The 22,396-nt window shown below is 30.2% G+C and overlaps 1 protein-coding gene across 1 annotated transcript in view; it reads right to left on the reverse strand.

Moving 5' to 3' along the window:
* Positions 1 to 11,880: 11,880 nt before the first annotated feature.
* LOC119607157 (retinol dehydrogenase 13) overlaps positions 11,881 to 22,396 on the reverse strand; it is a 48,769-nt gene continuing 38,253 nt past the window's right edge. The window contains exons 4-5 of the mRNA XM_037960959.1: positions 12,604 to 12,750; positions 11,881 to 12,198 (exon numbers count right to left, since the gene is read on the reverse strand). Of these exons, the coding sequence (XP_037816887.1) occupies positions 11,985 to 12,198; positions 12,604 to 12,750 (361 nt within the window). The 3' untranslated portion in view covers positions 11,881 to 11,984. The remainder of the gene's footprint in view (positions 12,199 to 12,603; positions 12,751 to 22,396) is intronic.

Below are 22,396 nucleotides of genomic sequence, written 5' to 3' on the forward strand. Positions count from 1 at the left end.
CATTTAACAGTTAAACTTTTAAAAATATTCCATAATAACTATTTATATTTGTAGGAAGTACCACGCCCACTTTCTTAATTACGCCCATTTATATATAAATTACCTAAAATGGATATAAAATTACTCTTATACAATTTTGGAACACACTTCTTGATTTTAATTATTATTTTTAAAAGAAAATGCCACGCCCACTATTCCTATACCGCCCATTTTCATTTATAATAAAGAAATTAATAATTCTTGCAGCATTTTGCTTTCAGTTCAATATCTGGTCGAAATAGTCGATAATGAGAGGTGTAACGCCCACTTTATGATCCCGCCCATTTTAATACACATAAGTTGCTATTTCTGTAAAATAGTTATAGCTGGAAGCCCCCCTTTAAGGCACTAACTTACGCGGAAGAAAATCTCGAATAAGGTCGGCGGTTTACCCCCCTTCCAAATTCAGTACCCAAACATGTATTCAAATTTTATGTAAATATATTAAGTAATATTTCCAAATTCCATTTACCATCTCTGCTCAACAATAAATATTGACCATTAATGGTTGGCTGTTAGATTGTTTATTTTTCTTTAGTAGTAAAAATTTCAGTTCAATTCTATATGCACATGGATGGGTACGAGTGGGAGTGTAATATTTTATGACGAGATTTTTCTACCTCTAACCCCTAATATAAAGATATGAGACGACAAAGTACGTAAGCGTGCATTAGGATGGCATCAAAAAATATAAGTTTTTGTTTCATTAAATGTCTATGTCTCATTAGCCCTGAATCAGGGTTTTAATCTGTAGACTAGAAATGTAAAAATTGTAAATCGATTTCCACCAAATTGAATTCAGTCCAAAAATTGCATTTCCTATTATTCAATTTCTGAATCACTCTAATGTTCCTGAAAACACTTCAAATATTTTTATGCGAATTTATACAGACAACATACATACATCCATACATACATTGAAGGGTAGTTGTTGCTATTTTGTATTGTTTTTGTTTTATAATGTTTATTGTTGTTGCCTTATTTTTTATTCATGCTTTTGTTATACCAATTTAATAGATTATAAGAAGTATATATTTTTTTCTAATAGGTTTTTTTATATTTTTTGCTTTTGTTGTTGTTGTTTTTATTTACATACTATTTGTTTACTCTTGTTGGCTGCTTGTTGTTACTTATTTGTTGCTATTTTTGTTTGCAATTACCACTTTATTTTGTAATTTTCAATAAATTTTATTATTCATGTACAGAAAAGAGAGAAAAAAAAAACAAAATAAATCGCAACTAATAAAAACAAATATAAAATTAGTGTTAATATTTTTTTGTTTGAATAAGATTTCATAATATTTACGTATTTTTGTAAAAAACGAGGGATGGCATGAAGATTATTTCAAAGCGGAGAAAAATTAATTTTATTTCCAAAATTCAAAGCTTTGATTATCAAAAAACTTAGATTTTGCGATACATTTAATATTTTTGTCCACAAATCGAAATTTGACACATATTTCGATAAAAAGCCGTAATTTATAGCTTGTAGAGAAACAAATTTTTGGCATTTGGTTTGGTCTATTTCAGATCAGAGTGTGGGAATTACGAACCCGTCAGTTAGTTAGTTAGTTAGTTAGTTAGTTAGTTAGTTAGTTAGTTAGTTAGTTAGTTAGTTAGTTAGTTAGTAGTTAGTTAGTTAGTTATTTAGTTAGTTAGTTAGTTAGTTAGTTAGTAGTTAGTAGTTAGTTAGTTAGTTAGTTAGTTAGTTAGTTAGTTAGTAGTTAGTTAGTTAGTTAGTAGTTAGTTAGTTAGTTAGTTAGTTAGTTAGTAGTTAGTTAGTTAGTAGTTAGTTAGTTAGTTAGTTAGTTAGTTAGTTAGTTAGTTAGTTAGTTAGTTAGTAGTTAGTAGTTAGTTAGTTAGTTAGTTAGTTAGTTAGTTAGTTAGTTAGTTAGTTAGTTAGTTAGTTAGTTAGTTAGTTAGTTAGTTAGTTAGTTAGTTAGTTAGTTAGTTAGTTAGTTAGTTAGTTAGTAGTTAGTTAGTTAGTTAGTTAGTAGTTAGTTAGTTAGTTAGTTAGTTAGTAGTTAGTTAGTTAGTTAGTAGTTAGTAGTTAGTTAGTTAGTTAGTAGTTAGTTAGTAGTAGTTAGTTAGTTAGTTAGTTAGTTAGTAGTTAGTTAGTTAGTTAGTTAGTTAGTTAGTAGTTAGTTAGTTAGTTAGTTAGTTAGTTAGTAGTAGTTAGTTAGTTAGTTAGTTAGTTAGTTAGTTAGTTAGTTAGTTAGTTAGTTAGTTAGTTAGTTAGTTAGTTAGTTAGTTAGTTAGTTAGTTAGTTAGTTAGTTAGTTAGTTAGTTAGTTAGTTAGTTAGTTAGTTAGTTAGTTAGTTAGTTAGTTAGTTAGTTAGTTAGTTAGTTAGTTAGTTAGTTAGTTAGTTAGTTAGTAGTTAGTTAGTTAGTTAGTTAGTTAGTTAGTTAGTTAGTTAGTTAGTTAGTTAGTTAGTTAGTAGTTAGTTAGTTAGTTAGTTAGTTAGTAGTTAGTTAGTTTGTTATTTCTTCTCCTTTACCAATGACTCAGGTAAGGATCGGACACAGAACTTTCATTCTACCCCACTCAAACATTGGCCTCTACTATACCGGAAGCAACACTAAACTTCAGTGGCCTCAGGAAAGTGAAAAGTATAAAAATGTCACCCATATCATTACCCGTTCCAAATATTTGTCGAAAGTCCGTGAGGGTAGACACATTAATAACGCACAAATTCTAATCAAATATTCCGATAAAGTTCTATATTCAAAGTGTCATACTGATCTCCAAGAAAAATAAGAAACTCTTAAATGTCATAATTATATTGGATTTCATGACATGTCATCATGTTTACATGACCGAAATGGCATCATTTATCTAACAGGACCTTCTTTCACAAATAGATCCCAATGTTTATTAAAACAAGTAGGAAAGTATAGTCGGGCATGGCCGACCATATGATACCCTACACCACTGAGTATGTTAAAAATGTAAATTATATTTTACAACAAAGCATTTAATTTGTTTACCTTAATTCCGAAATATTTTAACAATTTGTTGAAAAAAGTGATTTTCTAAAAGAGAGGTTATATGGGGCCAAGGATAAATATGGGCCTATCCTTATAATTTTTGGTACATGGCTTTACATTTACATTAGAATTATGTATGCTGGATTTCATCGTGATACTAGTGTTTATTAGTGAATTATTGACCATCAAGTCATTTTCTGAAGGGGACTTTGTATGGGGGCTAGGGTCAAATAAAGTCCGAAAATCGGTAGTATTATTAAAACGTATATAGAACTAAGTTTTGCCGATTTTTGTAGAGATACTACAATATTTAACATAATTATGAACTCAAAAGCCCTTTCCGGGGGGTAGGGTTGTATGGGGGCTAGGTGAAATAATGGACAGACTTCAACCATTTTCAATATGCTTCGGCCGAAAAACACGTATGGTCCAAATTTCAGCAAAATATCTTCAAATCTTGGACGGACGGACATGGCTTAATCAACATCAGCGTTACAAACATCAGCACAAACGTATAATACCCTCCCCACTGTGGTGGTGTAGGGTATAAATATGCTTTATATGGATTAATGTCAATATCTGTAATTTTAACCCGATAGGTAAACAATCACAAAATTTTGATATTTACTTAATTTTACGCAAAAAAAAAAACCTTTTAATACTACCTTCGTATAATAGACTTTTTAAAATTTTTATATTTCTCTGAACTAATTTTCCAAATATTTAAGTATTTACACTTAAAATTACATTTCTAAGTCATACTATAAAAAATTCTTTGAATCAATTAAATCCCATTTCAATACAATTTTCTTTTAAAAACTATTTACAAGCAATTTCTTTCTTTTCTTTCTTTTAAAGTCTCAGTTTAATCACATCATTATTTCGCATCATCATTATCACAATTCACGTGGTTTATTTTCGATTTGTTCGTAATTTGTTGTTGTTAGGCTAAAAATATTTGTTTCCCAATTTAATGAAAAACAAAAAAAAAAAAATAGTTTTAAAACAATTTACACTTTATCAACAAATTTGTTTGTTTTCGTTTTAGATTCTCTGGGTTTTAATAAAATTTTAATCTAAATAAATAATCTAAATATTATTTTAATTTAATTTAATCAATTTAGCATTTAAAATTCATTTCATTATTTTTTGTGTTTTGTACATAAATTTAATAATCTGCCTCCAGCACTCGAACTCACTTTCTTTTTTGTAACAATTTATTGCAAATGATTTTTCCTGGTGTTTTTTTCTTTTTGTTGCTGTTGTATAGTACACATTTATACTAGATATTTAACAACTACCACCGATATTTTTTTTCATGTCATAACTCTGCATATATACACTTTTTCCTTGTTTTCAGTTTCACTTGTTTTGCCAAAAGAAAGAAAACTTTTTTTTTGCTTTAATTTTAAGACCAGAATTTGCGGTTTTTTGTTTGTTGGCCTTTTTTCTATAAGAACGTGACAATTACTACCGTATTTGAAACAAACGTTTGCTCAATTTCCCGTTTACCGCAATACTGATTTGAAGCTTAGAGCTATATGAGACTATAACGTGAAAAAAATATAAAAAATACCGTAATTTGTTCCATAAGAAAATAAATCCCACCATCATCACTCTCTATTCGCTATATTTTCAAAGTTCTAAGTGTCTGAGTGTGCTCTTTGTGATTTTTTGTTTTCTTATCAATTTTTCAAACTCTTAAATTTGCAGAACTTGTTTGAGAAACTTAAATACTTACTCTTAAAAGCTTATTAAATAACATCCTGTTAGCTTTTTACGGAAATCCTTGTTGGCAATGCGTAATTGTTTTTAAATTTTAACGTTTTTTGTTGAGAGGGCTAAGTTATACTACAGTGTTTGCTGTTAGAATTAGACCAAATGTATGGAATATTTTCAACAGATTTTCTTTTTATAGGAAATTTTTCAAAAATTTTTTTTATAAAAAATTTTAATCGACTCCTTCCCAATTTTGGAAAGCATTGCTCTTCTGCCTTCTGGCGTGTGAGTGATTTCGTCCCTCGCTTTTAGGATTTGACTCCTAACCATTACCAGTACTTGCTAATGATGCTTAGGGTACCGTCTTAGGAGTTTTAGTGTTCTTGTCGGTTTTGACATCCCTTTCCATCAGCGCCTTCCCTATTTTGGAAAGGGCAGCTGCACTTTCTTTTGGCGAGTTAGTGGTAACTTCCTCTCTTTTAGGATTTGACTCAACTTTATTAGTAATGGCTACTGATGCTAAGGTCTTAGGTTTTTTAGTGCCATTTTCGAGGCTTGCCGTAACAGTCCTTCCAATCGACACCTTTCCAATTTTCAACATGACAGCTTTAGAAACGAAGTAAGCCCTACCTTTATTCTTGGCAAGACAAGCCATGGAGTTCTGTTCGATACCTATAATAAATAAAGTTCCCTCAGGTTCTTCTTTTCGATAAATTTCTTTTTTAAAAAAATTTTTTGATAAGTTTTAATTTGTATAGAAAATTTTCGATAAATTATCTTTATTTGTAGGAAATTTTCTTTACATTTTCTTTTCTTTTTATAGAAAATTTTCGATAAATTTTCTTATTATAGAAAATTTTCGATAACTTTTCTTTTTATAGAAAATATTCGATAACTTTTCTTTTTATAGAAAATATTCGATAACTTTTCTTTTTATAGAAAATATTCGATAAATTTTCTTTTAATAGAAAATTTTCGATAAATTTTCTTTTTATAGAAAATTTTCGATAAATTTTCTTTTTATAGAAAATTTTCGATAAATTTTCTTTTTATAGAAAATTTTCGATAAATTTTCTTTTTATAGAAAATTTTCGATAAATTTTCTTTTTATAGAAAATTTTCGATAAATTTTCTTTTTATAGAAAATTTTCGATAAATTTTCTTTTTATAGAAAATTTTCGATAAATTTTCTTTTTATAGAAAATTTTCGATAAATTTTCTTTTTATAGAAAAATTTTGGCGAGTTAGTGGTAACTTCCTCTCTTTTAGGATTTGACTCAACTTTATTAGTAATGGCTACTGATGCTAAGGTCTTAGGTTTTTTAGTGCCATTTTCGAGGCTTGCCGTAACAGTCCTTCCAATCGACTCCTTTCCAATTTTCAATATGACAGCTTTAGAAACGAAGTAAGCCCTACCTTTATTCTTGGCAAGACAAGCCATGGAGTTCTGTTCGATACCTATAATAAATAAAGTTCCCTCAGGTTCTTCTTTTCGATGAATTTTCTTTTTTAAAAAAATTTTTTTGATAAGTTTTAATTTTTATAGAAAATTTTCGATAAATTATCTTTATTTGTAGGAAATTTTCTTTACATTTTCTTTTCTTTTTATAGAAAATTTTCGATAAATTTTCATTTTATAGAATTAAATTATCTTTATTTGTAGGAAATTTTCTTTACATTTTCTTTTCTTTTTATAGAAAATTTTCGATAAATTTTCTTTTTATAGAAAATTTTCGATAAATTTTCATTTTATAGAAAATTTTCGATAAATTTTCTTTTTTTTAGAAAATTTTCGATAAATTTTCTTTTTATAGAATATTTTTGATAAATTTTCCTTTTATAGAATATTTTTGATAAATTTCTTTTTATAGAAAATTTTTGATAAATTTCTTTTTATAGAAAATTTTCGATAAATTTCTTTTTATAGAAAATTTTCGATAAATTATCTTTTTATAGACAATTTTCGATAAATTATCTTTTATAAAAAATTTTCGGTAAATTTTCTTCTATATAGAAAATTTTCGATAAATTTTCTTCTATATAGAAAATTTTCGATAAATTTTCTTCTATATAGAAAATTTTAGATAAATTTTCTTCTATATAGAAAATTTTAGATAAATTTTCTTCTATATAGAAAATTTTAGATAAATTTTCTTCTATATAGAAAATTTTAGATAAATTTTCTTCTATATAGAACATTTTCGATAAATTTTCTTGTTAAAGAACATTTTCGATAAATTTTCTTTTTATAGAACATTTTCGATAAATTTTCTTTTTATAGAACATTTTCGATAAATTTTCTTTTTATAGAACATTTTAGATAAATGTTCTTTTTATAAAACATTTTCGATAAATTTTCTTTTTATAGACAATTTTCGATAAATTTTCCATTTTATAGAAAATTTTCGATAAATTTTGATTTGATAGAAAATTTTCGAAAAATTTGATAACGTTTTTGTAGAGAATTTTCGATAAATTCTCTTTTTATATCGTTTTTTTCGATAATTTTTTTTTATTTCTAGCGAATTTTAGATAGATTTTCTTTTTATAGCAAATTTTCGATAAATTCACAAGTTTTCTTTTTTATAGAAAATGTAAGTTTTCTTGTTTATAGAAAATTTTCGATAAGTTTGCTTTTTTATAGAAAATATCGTTAAATTTAGTTTCTTTTTTTAGAAAATGTTTCGATAAATTTTCCTTTTTGTAGAAAATTCTCGTTAGAGAGAAATGGAAAAAATGTACACCAGTCTAATGCAAAAATAATACAAAAAGCTCTTCAATGACTGTTTTCAGATAATTATCTGGAGATTGTATAGCTTGGAGTAAATTTTATAAGTAATAAAAGCTTTTAAAGCTTTTAATTTTCAAATAATAACGTTAAAATGAAAAGCACACGAAATAGAAAATATAATAAAAAAACTCTCATACTGAAACATTCGGACAATCAGTCACAGTGGTTCATATTAGAAAAGAAACGTGTTTATTCATGTTTGTTACAGTCTGACAAAATATGCCAGTTCCCGATGTAAACTTATCTTTGTGTATTATTATTATCCACTCCACTGTACTGCGGCATAAACATTTTTAGAAAAAAAGCAACGATTTACAAAACAGGAAACTTTTTTTTTTAGTTCCATGTGAGTGGGAGGTTAAATTAAGAACAATATAAAAAAATCATAAAGGAAAAGAAATAAACTTGAAGGTAAAACTGCAATTTCTACTCGACCTATTTTCCGATTATTTTACTTAAATCTTTCACTGTTAAATACTCGCTTTATATTTCCATATGTCATTGTGTATGTATGTGTAGGTGAGCATGTGTTTTTGTATGTTAGTGCATAAGCACACATACACGAAATATAAACATGAGGATTTAACAGAAGTTCATAAAAGACCAGTAACCAGCGTAACGTGTAGAAATATAAAAAAATAGAAGAAGAAAATAATCGTAAAAACAACAGTAAGTGGATGAATTTTTATGTGTTTCGTTTCCGTTTCCATTTTTAGTGGAATTGGATGCAAAAAAAAAAACACACACACATTTTTTTAGCGATATACATATAAATATGTGTCGGTAAATGTTTACCGGCAGTATTTATAAACAATTTTAAAAAAGTGAAATTTTATATAAAAAACAAATATTTATAGAAAATTTTCTAAAAAAAAGAAAAATTTTTCTAATTTTTTTAAAAATTAAGACATTTTTACAAAATTTGCTACAAAAAGGGAAATTTGTCAAGAATTTTTTATAAAAAGAATATTTTATTGAGAATTTGCTATAGAAAGAAAATTTATCAAAAATTTTCTATAGAAAGGCAATTTATCAAAATTTTTGTTTAAAAGAAGAAAATTAATGGAAAATTTTATATAAAAAGAAAATTATCAAAAATTTTCTAAAATAAAGAAATTAAAATAAACGAAAAATATCGAAAAATACAAGAACAGCTGGGTTGAGTGAGTTTATTTTTTTCTAAGAGAAATATGTCATAATAAAAGTTTATGTATGGTATTTTTTTACAATCGATAAAGAAGGAAATTAAAAGTCCAACTTAATTTAACAAAACAACTGTAAAATAGTTACGAGTTTTAGCGAAATAGAATGAAGTGCCATAAAATATTTCAAGATCTATTGGGCTTAGCTTCTAAATGATAAAACAATGCTGTTTTATTATGCGTTTACTGGGAATTATTTTAACATTTTCAATAGTCTACTTTGTCTAGTTGTTGCTATTGCTGTAGAGAAAATCTACCGAATGTTTGATTGTGTCATAAGCATATTATGCGATTCAACTAACTTACGCAATAAGATTATCAGATCATTGAGCTTTTTGTTTTTCAAATCGTATAAATGCAGGTTGAAATGAAGTCTAGAATACACTCTCAATACACACATGACAGTAGCAAAACAAAAAAAAAAAAAAATGTAATAAAATGAAATAAGACTAAAGACAGGAAAAAAGAAAGTACTTCTATGTAATTGACTCAATGTTCAATGTGCATTTTATGGCAAAAATCAACATCAACAGCAACAACATCTCCATCATCATCGTCATCATAGAACCAATCAACAGATTGTAACATGAAAAAGCATAAAATCTCCAAAAAAAAAAAAACATATAACTTATTTTCCAATAAAACCTCTTACAATGATATACTTACATGGTTTTTAAACATTTACGACAGTAACAACGAATATATTGTATGCTTTCTAAAAATTTAGTCTAGTCTAGTCTAGTCTATAGTATAGTCTAGTCTAGTATAGTCTCTAGTCTATATAGTCTAGTCTATAGTCTAGTCTATAGGTCTAGTCTATAGTCTAGTAGTATAGTCTAGTCTATAGTCTAGTCTATAGTCTAGTCTATAGTCTAGTCTATAGTCTAGTCTATAGTCTAGTCTATAGTCTAGTCTATAGTCTAGTCTATAGTCTCTAGTCTATAGTCTAGTCTATAGTCTAGTCTATAGTCTAGTCTATAGTCTAGTCTATAGTCTAGTCTATAGTCTAGTCTATAGTCTAGTCTATAGTCTAGTCTTAGTCTATAGTCTAGTCTATAGTACTAGTCTATAGTCTAGTCTATGTCTAGTCTATAGTCTAGTCTATAGTCTAGTTAGTCTAGTCTATAGTCTAGTCTATAGTCTAGTCTATATAGTCTAGTCTATAGTCTAGTCTAGTCTAGTCTATAGTCTAGTCTATAGTCTAGTCTATAGTCTAGTCTATAGTCTAGTCTATAGTCTATAGTCTATAGTCTAGTCTATAGTCTAGTCTATAGTCCTAGTCTAGTCTATAGTCTAGTCTATAGTCTAGTCTTAGTCTAGTCTAATAGTCTAGTCTATAGTCTAGTCTATAGTCTAGTCTATAGTCTAGTCTATAGTCTAGTCTATAGTCTAGTCTATAGTCTAGTCTATAGTCTAGTCTATAGTCTAGTCTATAGTCTAGTCTATAGTCTAGTCTATAGTCTAGTCTATAGTCTAGTCTATAGTCTAGTCTATAGTCTAGTCTATAGTCTAGTCTATAGTCTAGTCTATAGTCTAGTCTATAGTCTAGTCTATAGTCTAGTCTATAGTCTAGTCTATAGTCTAGTCTATAGTCTAGTCTATAGTCTAGTCTATAGTCTAGTCTATAGTCTAGTCTATAGTCTAGTCCTATGTCAGTCTATAGTCTAGTCTATAGTCTAGTCTATAGTCTAGTCTATAGTCTAGGCTATAGTCTAGTCTATAGTCTAGTCTATAGTCTAGTCTATAGTCTAGTCTATAGTCTAGTCTATAGTCTAGTCGATAGTCTAGTCTATAGTCTAGTCTATAGTCTAGTCTATAGTCTAGTCTATAGTCTAGTCTATCTAGTCTATAGTTCTAGTCTATAGTTCTAGTCTATAGTCTAGTCTATAGTCTTAGTCTATAGTCTAGTTCATAGTCTAGTCTATCGGTCTAGTCTATAGTTCTAGTCGATAGTCTAGTCCTAAGTCTAGTCTATGTCTAGTCTATAGTCTAGTCTATCGTCTAGTCTATAGTCTAGTCTATAGTCTAGTATATAGTCTAGTCTATAGTAGTCTATAGTCTAAGTCTATAGTCAGTCTATGTTTATCTATAGCTAGTCTATTAGTTCTAGTCATCGTTAGTCTATAGTCTAGTCTATAGTCTAGTCTCTTAGTCTAGTCTATAGTCTAGTCTATAGTCTAGTCTATAGTCTAGTCTATAGTCTAGTCTATAGTCTAGTCTATAGTCTAGTCTATAGTCTAGTCTATAGTTCTCGTCTATAGTCTAGTCTCTAGTCTATATAGTCTAGTCTATGTCAGTCTATAGTCTAGTCTATAGTAGTCTAGTCGTCTAGTATAGTCTAGTCTATTAGTCTAGTCTATAGTTCTAGTCTATAGTTCTAGTCTATAGTCTAGTCTATAGTCTAGTCTAGTCTATAGTCTAGTCTATAGTCTAGTCTATAGTCTAGTCTATAGTCTAGTCTATAGTCTAGTCTATAGTCTAGTCTATAGTCTAGTCTATAGTCTAGTCTATAGTCTAGTCTATAGTCTAGTCTATAGTCTAGTCTATAGTCTAGTCTATAGTCTAGTCTATAGTCTAGTCTATAGTCTAGTCTATAGTCTAGTCTAGTCTAGTCTATAGTCTAGTCTATAGTCTAGTCTATAGTCTATCTAGTCTATAGTCTAGTCTATAGTCTAGTCTATAGTCTAGTCTATAGTTAGTCTAGTCTATAGTATAGTCTATAGTCTAGTCTATAGTCTAGTCTAGTCTAGTATAGTCATAGTCTAGTCTATAGTGTAGTCTATGGTCTAGTCTATAGTCTAGTCTAAAGTCTAGTCTATAGTCTAGTCTATAGTCTAGTCTATAGTCTAATCTATAGTCTAGTCTGTAGTCTAGTCTTATTTTATCCATTGGTGCAAAGACAATTATTTTTAACTCCCTGGTCCAAATTTTTCTATTACCCATAAGGTTCATGATTAAAAATTAAATTTTCGTGTAATTTTCACGACTGCTATTATAAACTTAATAAATAAATAAGTATTCCTCTAATTAAAAACACTTCACATTATAACAGTAGATGTTCTATGAATTATTTATTGTTAAGATAAAATGATTAGAACAGCAAGAAGAAAACACTGTTTATATGTATTTATATTCTTCTAAGATGATTATTTTAATTAAATTCAATGTTTTTATATAAAACAAATGCTAACAAATCAAAACTGATTGACAGTCATTCAACACCACGCCTCATACTATTAGTAGATCTATTGTAATTTGTTTTTAATGGCAATTTCCGCTTGTAAAGCCTCTACCTCGTCATCTTGAGTATCTGTGGTGTGGCCATCATCCTCTTCTATTGCTGCTTTATCAATTTCCAATTTTGTAACTTTTTTCAGGACTTCTATGGTTTGCATGTATAATTTCTTGGCCAATTCCTTGTCTTGGGCTAAACCTATGGTAGCAGCAATTTCGCAATCACTTGAAGAGCAAAAATAAATAGAAAAAATAAACAAAAGTTTAATAAAAAATATCTTTTGGAAAAACAAAAAAGGGGGTTTATTCTGGACAAAGAAATAAAGAGAAAATTATGAAATATGGGGTTTTCGGCAAAAACTTTTTAGCCAACTTGTATGCATGATTGTATAAGTGTTAGATTAAGTACAAATACTTTCACTCATACATTTAAAGATTTATGAAGAAGTATGTGGTGGCATTATAAAAGTTATTGAAGCCAACCAACCATTCGTTCACTGACTCTTTGTCTAACTCCATGAATACACAGAGCCAAAGAATTAAGAACAAATAGAAAGTTGTAAAGAAAATGAAAATTAATAAATCAAAAACATTTTGGAAGGGGACGGGAGAGTTGAATGAAAAACTTACTTGAAATATTCGCCGGTTACTTGTTTCAATTGTGGATCCGTTGCCAAACGTATGGCACATTGTGCGCCCTCGTAGGGATTTTTCATGAACAGCCACATCCAGGGTAAAGTCATCAATTTAACACAAATGGACGACATAAGTGGTGAACTATTGTTGTAGATATTTTCGTTGTTTTATTTGTTGTTGAACAGCGGAAGGATGTAGGAACAGTCATCGAACAGCCAGCCATAAGGAAAGTGGGTATATTCGAAGTAGAAATATTTGTAAAGAAAAAAAAAAAACATAATTTGGGTTTTTAGTTTAAATGTACGTATAGCAGCAGCAGTTAGCAGTACTAAAGTAGAACGTTGCATAAATGTTTAAACGGAAATGAAGCTACATTTTTAGTTTAAATAAGGAAATGCGGTATTTCTTATTGTCGTTCAAAACCAGCAGTTTGACTGCCAGCCATTTAGCCTGACATTGGCGTAAGCTGCGAGACCGTACTTTAATTTATGGTTGACCAAACTAAGGCACGTGAGAATCAATTAAAATAAATTTTGGGAGAAACCGAACTAGAACTGAACTAGAACTGAACTGAACTGAACTAGAACGGAACTAGAACTGAACTAGAACTGAACTAGAACGGAACTAGAACTCAACTAGAACTGAACTAGAACTGAACTAGAACTGAACTAGAACTGAACTAGAACTGAACTAGAACTGAACTAGAACTGAACTAGAACTGAACTAGAACTGAACTAGAACTGAACTAGAACTGAACTAGAACTGAACTAGAACTGAACTAGAACTGAACTAGAACTGAACTAGAACTGAACTAGAACTGAACTAGAACTGAACTAGAACTGAACTAGAACTGAACTAGAACTGAACTAGAACTGAACTAGAACTGAACTGGAACTGAACTAGAAACTGAACTAGAACTGAACTAGAACTGAACTAGAACTGAACTAGAACTGAACTAGAACTGAACTAGAACTGAACTAGAACTGAACTAGAACTGAACTAGAACTGAACTAGAACTGAACTAGAACTGAACTAGAACTGAACTAGAACTGAACTAGAACTAGAAGAACTAGAACTGAACTAGCTGAACTAGAACTGAACTAGAACTGAACTAGAACTGAACTAGAACTGAACTAGAACTGAACTAGAACTGAACTAGAACTGAACTAGAACTGAACTAGAACTGAACTAGAACTGAACTAGAACTGAACTAGAACTGAACTAGAAACTGAACTAGAACTGAACTAGAACTGAACTAGAACTGAACTAGAACTGAACTAGAACTGAACTAGAACTGAACTAGAACTGAACTAGAACTGAACTAGAAACTGAACTAGAACTGAACTAGAACTGAACTAGAACTGAACTAGAACTGAACTAGAACTGAACTAGAACTGAACTAGAACTGAACTAGAACTGAACTAGAAACGAACTAGAACTGAACTGAAACTAGAACTGAACTAGAACTGAACTAGAACTGCTGAACTAGAACTGAACTAGAACTGAACTAGAACTGAACTAGAACTGAACTAGAACTGAACTAGAACTGAACTAGAACTGAACTAGAACTGAACTAGAACTGAACTAGAACTGAACTAGAACTGAACTAGAACTGAACTAGAACTGAACTAGAACTGAACTAGAACTGAACTAGAACTGAACTAGAACTGAACTAGAACTGAACTAGAACTGAACTAGAACTGAACTAGAACTGAACTAGAACTGAACTAGAACTGAACTAGAAGAACTAGAACTGAACTAGAACTGAACTAGAACTGAACTAGAACTGAACTAGAACTGAACTAGAACTGAACTAGAACTGAACTAGAACTGAACTAGAAGAACTAGAACTGAACTAGAACTGAACTAGAACGGAACTAGAACTGAACTAGAACTGAACTAGAACTGAACTAGAACTGAACTAGAACTGAACTAGAACTGAACTAGAACTGAACTAGAACTGAACTAGAACTGAACTAGAACTGAACTAGAACTGAACTAGAACTGAACTAGAACTGAACTAGAACTGAACTAGAACTGAACTAGAACTGAACTAGAACTGAACTAGAACTGAACTAGAACTGAACTAGAACTGAACTAGAACTGAACTAGAACTGAACTAGAACTGAACTAGAACTGAACTAGAACTGAACTAGAACTGAACTAGAACTGAACTAGAACTGAACTAGAACTGAACTAGAACTGAACTAGAACTGAACTAGAACTGAACTAGAACTGAACTAGAACTGAACTAGAACTGAACTAGAACTGAACTAGAACTGAACTAGAAATGAACTAGAACTGAACTAGAACTGAACTAGAACTGAACTAGAACTGAACTAGAACTGACCTAGAACTGAACTAGAACTGAACTAGAACTGAACTAGAACTGTACTAGAACTGTCGCTTTTTATTACTTGCACCCGAGTTTGTTCCCACCAGCAGAAATTCATACACGTATGTACATCAACATCACCATGTACTTACCACTACTGCTCTTTCGTATTGATGCTACAAATATTTTCTCGTTTCACTTACTTAACACAATATAAATTGTAAGTATATTGCGCTACAACAAAGTCAACAACGCCATGAACAAATTCATTCCCAGCAGTTTCATAGTGAGTCAATGTCCCTTACATATCCCTTTTAGAAACTAGTTTACCCAGAACATCTAACCTCATTGTTGATTTATATTTAAAAGTTTGGTTTTAATTGAGATAAAATTTGGTTCAGTTTGAATTTACAATATGAGTAATCTAGCGGGAATTCAACTGTTGCTTTAGTATCCCAGTGTAATCCATAGAGTAAGCAGTTTGTGTACTTAAATAAGCTTTGAAAGTAAGTGTACATGTGTACTTATAACACGAATCGACTTCTTCGTATGTTGGGATAACCCTTAATAGATCCTAGAAATGCTGGTTACTTAAAGCCACATACACTTTCATGTACCTAATTGAGGTCAGGGCAAAATTATTGAAATGAATACCGCTCCAACTCTAACAAACATTCACCTAAACTCATACTCCATAGAAAGGACTTTATTTTCCTTTCATTGTACCGAACAAAAGATGAAAATAAAGACAATTGTGAGTTAGTATGACTACGAGAGCAAATTTTGTTCTTAAAGGGAATAAGAACGAGTAACAAATTGTAAAGTGGCTTTCCAATGAATAAGTGACTGACTGGCGGTTATACTAAAGTTTGGCAATTAAGAATTTCACTGGTTTGGCAACTAATTAAAATGGGATAATCTTTTAACAGCAACGACTTCAACATCGACATCTTCTACGTAAATAGTACACACACAACTAACTAAATAATTGTTTGTTTGTATTTTGAATATTAATAATTGTTCTTCAAAAGGATATGCTCAATTTTAATTCATTAATTTAGCCATTAAAAACAAGTAAGAGGTTATAGTCGGGCGAGGCCGACCATATAATACCCTACATCTGTATACGAATAAAATGTAATTCAGATTTCATAATAAAACATTTAAGTTGAATTGTACCTTGCCTCAGATATACATAAGCCATATATTGTTTAATGAAACTGTGGATATTTAAGTAAAATTTTGATGGGGGCTTTTTATATGCGCTAGGGTCAAATGAAGACCTATAATTATAAAGTTCATCAGGGTCATCAAGGCTAGTATAGAACTTGGTTTTGCAGCTTTTTGTCGAGATACGAGTATATTAAACATAATTATGAACTTAAAAGCCCTATTTAGCGGGTTCAGTTGTATGGGGCCTAGGTGAAATAATGGACCGATATTAACTATTTTCAATAGGCTTCGTCTACAGTACCATAAAAGATCATGTGCCAAATTTCATTAGATTATCTCCAAAATTGCGACCTGTAGTTTGATTACAAGGTTTACAAGCTTTATTCGGGGGTTCAGTTGTATGGGGGCTAGGTGAAATAATGGACCGATGTTAACCATTTTCAATAGGCTTCGTTACAATAGAAGATCATCTGCCAAATTTAATTGAATTATCTTCAAAATTGCGACCTGTAGTTTGATTACAATGTTTACAAGCCCTATTCGGGTGTACAGTTGTATGGGGCCAGGTGAAATAATGGACCGATTTTAACCATTTTCAATAGGCTTCGTCGGGGCAATAGAATATCATGTACCAAATTTCATTGAATTATCTTCAAAATTGCGACCTGTAGTCTGATTTCAAGGTTTACATGGACGGACGGACGGACAGACGGACGGACATAGCTAAATCGACTCAGAAAATGATTTTGAGATGATTTGTACACTTTAAGGTGGGTATAGGACAAATATTATTGTGCGTTACAAACATCAGCACAAACCAAATATACGCTCCCTACTAAAGTGGTGTAGGGTATAACAACAAGTAAGTATAAGGTGTTACTTCTTAACGGCTAGCAAGAATGTTTATGCTGTAATTGAAGTGAATTGAACTAGAACTGAAATAAAACTGAACTAGGACTGAACTAGAACTGAAGTGAAGTAGAACTGAACAGTATTCATTTGTTTATCGTAGAACTTTTGTAGAACTGAACATGAACAGAATTAGAACTGAACAAGAACTGAATTAGAACTGAATTAGAACTGAACTTGAACTGAGCTAGAATTGAAGTAGAACTGATCTAGAACTGTTTAAAGTACATAGTAATGAAAGGTGGGTTATACATATAAGTATTTTCCGCCTTTAAACTACAGGAACAATTGTTCTTATTAAAACAACAAATGGCTAGTTAAACTGTATATTCCATCCATTTATTTTTTCTAACAAACAAAGGCGATAGGAGCAGCATTATTCAGGGATAATTAAATTCATTAATACTTTTTCATTTCATTTATTTTTTTTTGTCTTTTTCCATTGTGCTATGATGCTCCCTTTCGTCTCACTATCCCAGATGGAAAGAAACAATTGAATACATTGTTCATTCAAGCTTGATGTTGTTGTCATTGTGTTGTTCTTGTGTTTACTTTCGTAACGTAATATTTAAACTTTTTGTTGTTGTCGTTATGTGTTTTCCAAAAAGACAACAACTCAGTACCAGATTTTCATTTCATAAACAAATTTTGTTTTTGTACTCCAGCAGTGATCCTCTGCGTTTATTGTTTCCGTAAGGACATTAAGTGTAATTGTAACATGAGCAGCAGGAATGACTAAAGAGCACTAGAAGGACAAGGAACAACAGTTGGAGTAGGGTGGGGGGTGTTCATTATTGTTGTCGCTTAGTTTGTCGTAACGTAGGGTGTGGGATTCCCTTTAAACTTGTTAAGTACCAACGGAAAACATTGAAATAAATTCTCAATTAAAAAGTGGACGTAATTAGGGGTTTATTGCTTCTTAAAAGTTACCACTCATTCATCATTATCTGTGTATCTATGAATAGGTCTCTGTGTGTGTGTATTTGAGTTGACTAAGGATTTGTGTGCGCTGTTGGTTTCAACTAAATGTTATTCTCTAATCCTAATGTTTGTGTGTATATATTGTATATTTGTAAGAATCTCTTTATTAAATACCGTTTGAAAAAGATTTAGGTTCTTAGTGAAAAATGATGTTGGCTTTAAAGCAGCAGCTGTCCAGTCAATATCTTCATTAACTTCAATTTGTTTGTTTTCAATTTATGAGGGCAGGCCAATAAAGTATGCTTTGCCATACAATTTTAGACTTCCAAATATTACCGAAAGATGTCAGATACATACATATATGTAATTTCAATAATATATTGAAATGATTTTTCAATACACCTTCGTGTTATGTATGTGCGATTGTGTCAGAGCTTTTTTTTGAACTTCTCTTCTGTTTTTGGCAAAGGATTTTTAATAATAAATTAAAGAAAAAAATCTTCTACATGTTGTTGTTAACATAAATACTTAAATTTTATTCCTGCTGTTATCTTTAATTTTGTTCTTATGTTTTGGCTGTTTAATCCGTATTCATTAATCTTGTACAAGCTGAAACGACTGAAAAATAAAGTTTTATGCCCCAAAAAAAGAATTAAAGTTATTTATGTTTTTCTGCTAAAAATAAGACTTAATGAAAATTTAAGTTTTATTTTAATCTATAAAAACAGAATATAAGGTAATTTAGTAAATTGAAAATTGTAGCAAAACATTAAAAACATTATTTTGCAGTTTTTTTTAAAGATTTTCAGAAAAGAATTAGGTTAATATTTAATAAACTTAGTTTAGTCGGAACTTAATAATAATTTGAGAAACACATAAGAAATTGTGATAATAAATGTGCTTAAAACACCGCAACGTCTATTTGTAAGGACTTATTTAAGTACTTAATTGTAAGAGAGCGCAATTAGTACTTGCTTTCGATGTCATCACTTAAAATAACGAGTTAAAATGACTAGACTATAGACTAGACTATAGACTAGACTATAGACTAGACTATAGACTAGACTATAGACTAGACTATAGACTAGACTATAGACTAGACTATAGACTAGATTATAGACTAGACTATAGACTAGACTATAGACTAGACTATAGACTAGACTATAGACTAGACTATAGACTAGACTACGACTATAGACTAGACTATAGACTAGACTATAGACTAGACTATAATAGACTAGACTATAGACTAGACTATAGACTAGACTATAGACTAGACTATAGACTAGACTACGTAGACTAGACTATAGACTAGACTATAGAACTAGACTATAGACTAACTATAGACTAGACTATAGACTAGACTATAGACTAGACTTAGCTAGACTATAGACTAGACTATAGACTAGACTATAGACTAACTATAGACTAGACTATAGACTAGACTATAGACTAGACTATAGACTAGACTATAGCTAGACTATAGACTAGACTATAGACTAGACTATAGACTAACTATAGACTAGACTATAGACTTAGACATAGACTAGGACTATAGACTAGACTATAGACTAGACTATAGACTAGACTATAGACTAGACTATGACTAACGAAGCTAGACTATAGACTAGACTATAGACTAGACTATAGACTAGACTATAAGACTAAGACTATAGACTAGACTATAGACTAGACTATAGACTAGACTATAGACTAGACTATAGACTAGACTATAGACTAGACTATAGACTAGACTATAGACTAGACTATAGACTAGACTATAGACTAGACTATAGACTAGACTATAGACTAGACTATAGACTAGACTATAGACTAGACTATAGACTAGACTATAGACTAGACTATAGACTAGACTATAGACTAGACTATAGACTAGACTATAGACTAGACTATAGACTAGACTATAGACTAGACTATAGACTAGACTATAGACTAGACTATAGACTAGACTATAGACTAGACTATAGACTAGACTATAGACTAGACTATAGACTAGACTATAGACTAGACTATAGACTAGACTATAGACTAGACTATAGACTAGACTATAGACTAGACTATAGACTAGACTATAGACTAGACTATAGACTAGACTATAGACTAGACTATAGACTAGACTATAGACTAGACTATAGACTAGACTATAGACTAGACTATAGACTAGACTATAGACTAGACTATAGACTAGACTATAGACTAGACTATAGACTAGACTATAGACTAGACTATAGACTAGACTATAGACTAGACTATAGACTAGACTATAGACTAGACTATAGACTAGACTATAGACTAGACTATAGACTAGACTATAGACTAGACTATATAGACTAGACTATAGACTAGACTATAGACTAGACTATAGACTAGACTATAGACTAGACTATAGACTAGACTATAGACTAGACTATAGACTAGACTATAGACTAGACTATAGACTAGACTATAGACTAGACTATAGACTAGACTATAGACTAGACTATAGACTAGACTATAGACTAGACTATAGACTAGACTATAGACTAGACTATAGACTAGACTATAGACTAGACTATAGACTAGACTATAGACTAGACTATAGACTAGACTATAGACTAGACTATAGACTAGACTATAGACTAGACTATAGACTAGACTATAGACTAGACTATAGACTAGACTATAGACTAGACTATAGACTAGACTATAGACTAGACTATAGACTAGACTATAGACTAGACTATAGACTAGACTATAGACTAGACTATAGACTAGACTATAGACTAGACTATAGACTAGACTATAGACTAGACTATAGACTAGACTATAGACTAGACTATAGACTAGACTATAGACTAGACTATAGACTAGACTATAGACTAGACTATAGACTAGACTATAGACTAGACTATAGACTAGACTATAGACTAGACTATAGACTAGACTATAGACTAGACTATAGAATAGACTATAGAATAGACTATAGAATAGACTATAGACTAGACTATAGACTAGACTATAGACTAGACTATAGACTAGACTATAGACTAGACTATAGACTAGACTATAGACTAGACTATAGACTATAGACTAGACTATAGACTAGACTATAGACTAGACTATAGACTAGACTATAGACTAGACTATAGACTAGACTAGACTAGACTATAGACTAGACTATAGACTAGACTATAGACTAGACTATAGACTAGACTATAGACTAGACTATAGACTAGACTATAGACTAGACTATAGACTAGACTATAGACTAGACTATAGACTAGACTATAGACTAGACTATAGACTAGACTATAGACTAGACTATAGACTAGACTATAGACTAGACTATAGACTAGACTATAGACTAGACTATAGACTAGACATAGACTAGACTATAGACTAGACTATAGACTAGACTATAGACTATAGACTAGACTAGACTAGACTATAGACTAGACTATAGACTAGACTATAGACTAGACTATAGACTAGACTATAGACTAGACTATAGACTAGACTATAGACTAGACTATAGACTAGACTATAGACTAGACTATAGACTAGACTATATACTAGGCTATAGACTGGAATGATTAATAGAGTACTTAAAGTAGTAGTCGTTGAAATGTAAGTCGTTGTATAAGTACATGTTTCAAAAGAAATCAGTTATCTGTTGTATTTCATTTCTTAACTTTTTCCCACAAATCTGACTGAGAAATCTCAGTTATGCATTTTAAATCCTTAAATTCTTTATTTTTTCAACTTCACTAGTTTATTATGGAATTCTACATGAATGCTTATTTTTTTTACTTTTGGGTTTTTTCATAAATTTCTTTGTTGTTTAAATCATATCTGTAGCATTTAATGGTTTGCCATAAATCCAGCAATTTTGCCCAGGGAATGAAAATGGGGATAAATAAGCCCAAAACAAAATTAAAAAAAAGGAGTTGTAACCTTTATAATTGTCATTTCCATAAGTAATTTTTAAACTTTTATTCATTTATCTTTCCGTTTTTGTCTTTTTTATTGCTTAATTTTTTTAGGGCATATTTTTTTGAAACCTTACTATTTTGTTTAAAAATATTTTCGTCCTTAAATTTAGATCCTTAATATTATGATAGTAAATTCAATTAAATTCTGGTAACAGCAGTTAGTTGGAGTTTTTTCCTTTTTTGTTTTAAATAAGCTGTATATATTAAAATTAAGCAAAAATTTTCAAATGGTTTTTCAGTTGCTTTTTGGTTTATATTTTTTCGTTTTGTAAATTGTTTGTATATGATACTGTTGCCTTTATCCTTTATATAAATATGTATGTATATTGTTTTATCCAGTACTTGGTTTTAATTTAAATTCATTAATTTTAGATCCCAACGAAGAAACAACCATCGAAATATGTATTGTTTTTTGCAAGAGTTTTTTTTACATTCTTGAAATGAACATAGAATCACA

This window comes from Lucilia sericata, unplaced genomic scaffold, assembly GCF_015586225.1.
Source record: "Lucilia sericata isolate MDLA Ls3-8-SP2 unplaced genomic scaffold, ASM1558622v1 Contig000665F_arrow, whole genome shotgun sequence".
NCBI classification, from domain to species: Eukaryota; Metazoa; Arthropoda; class Insecta; order Diptera; family Calliphoridae; genus Lucilia; species Lucilia sericata.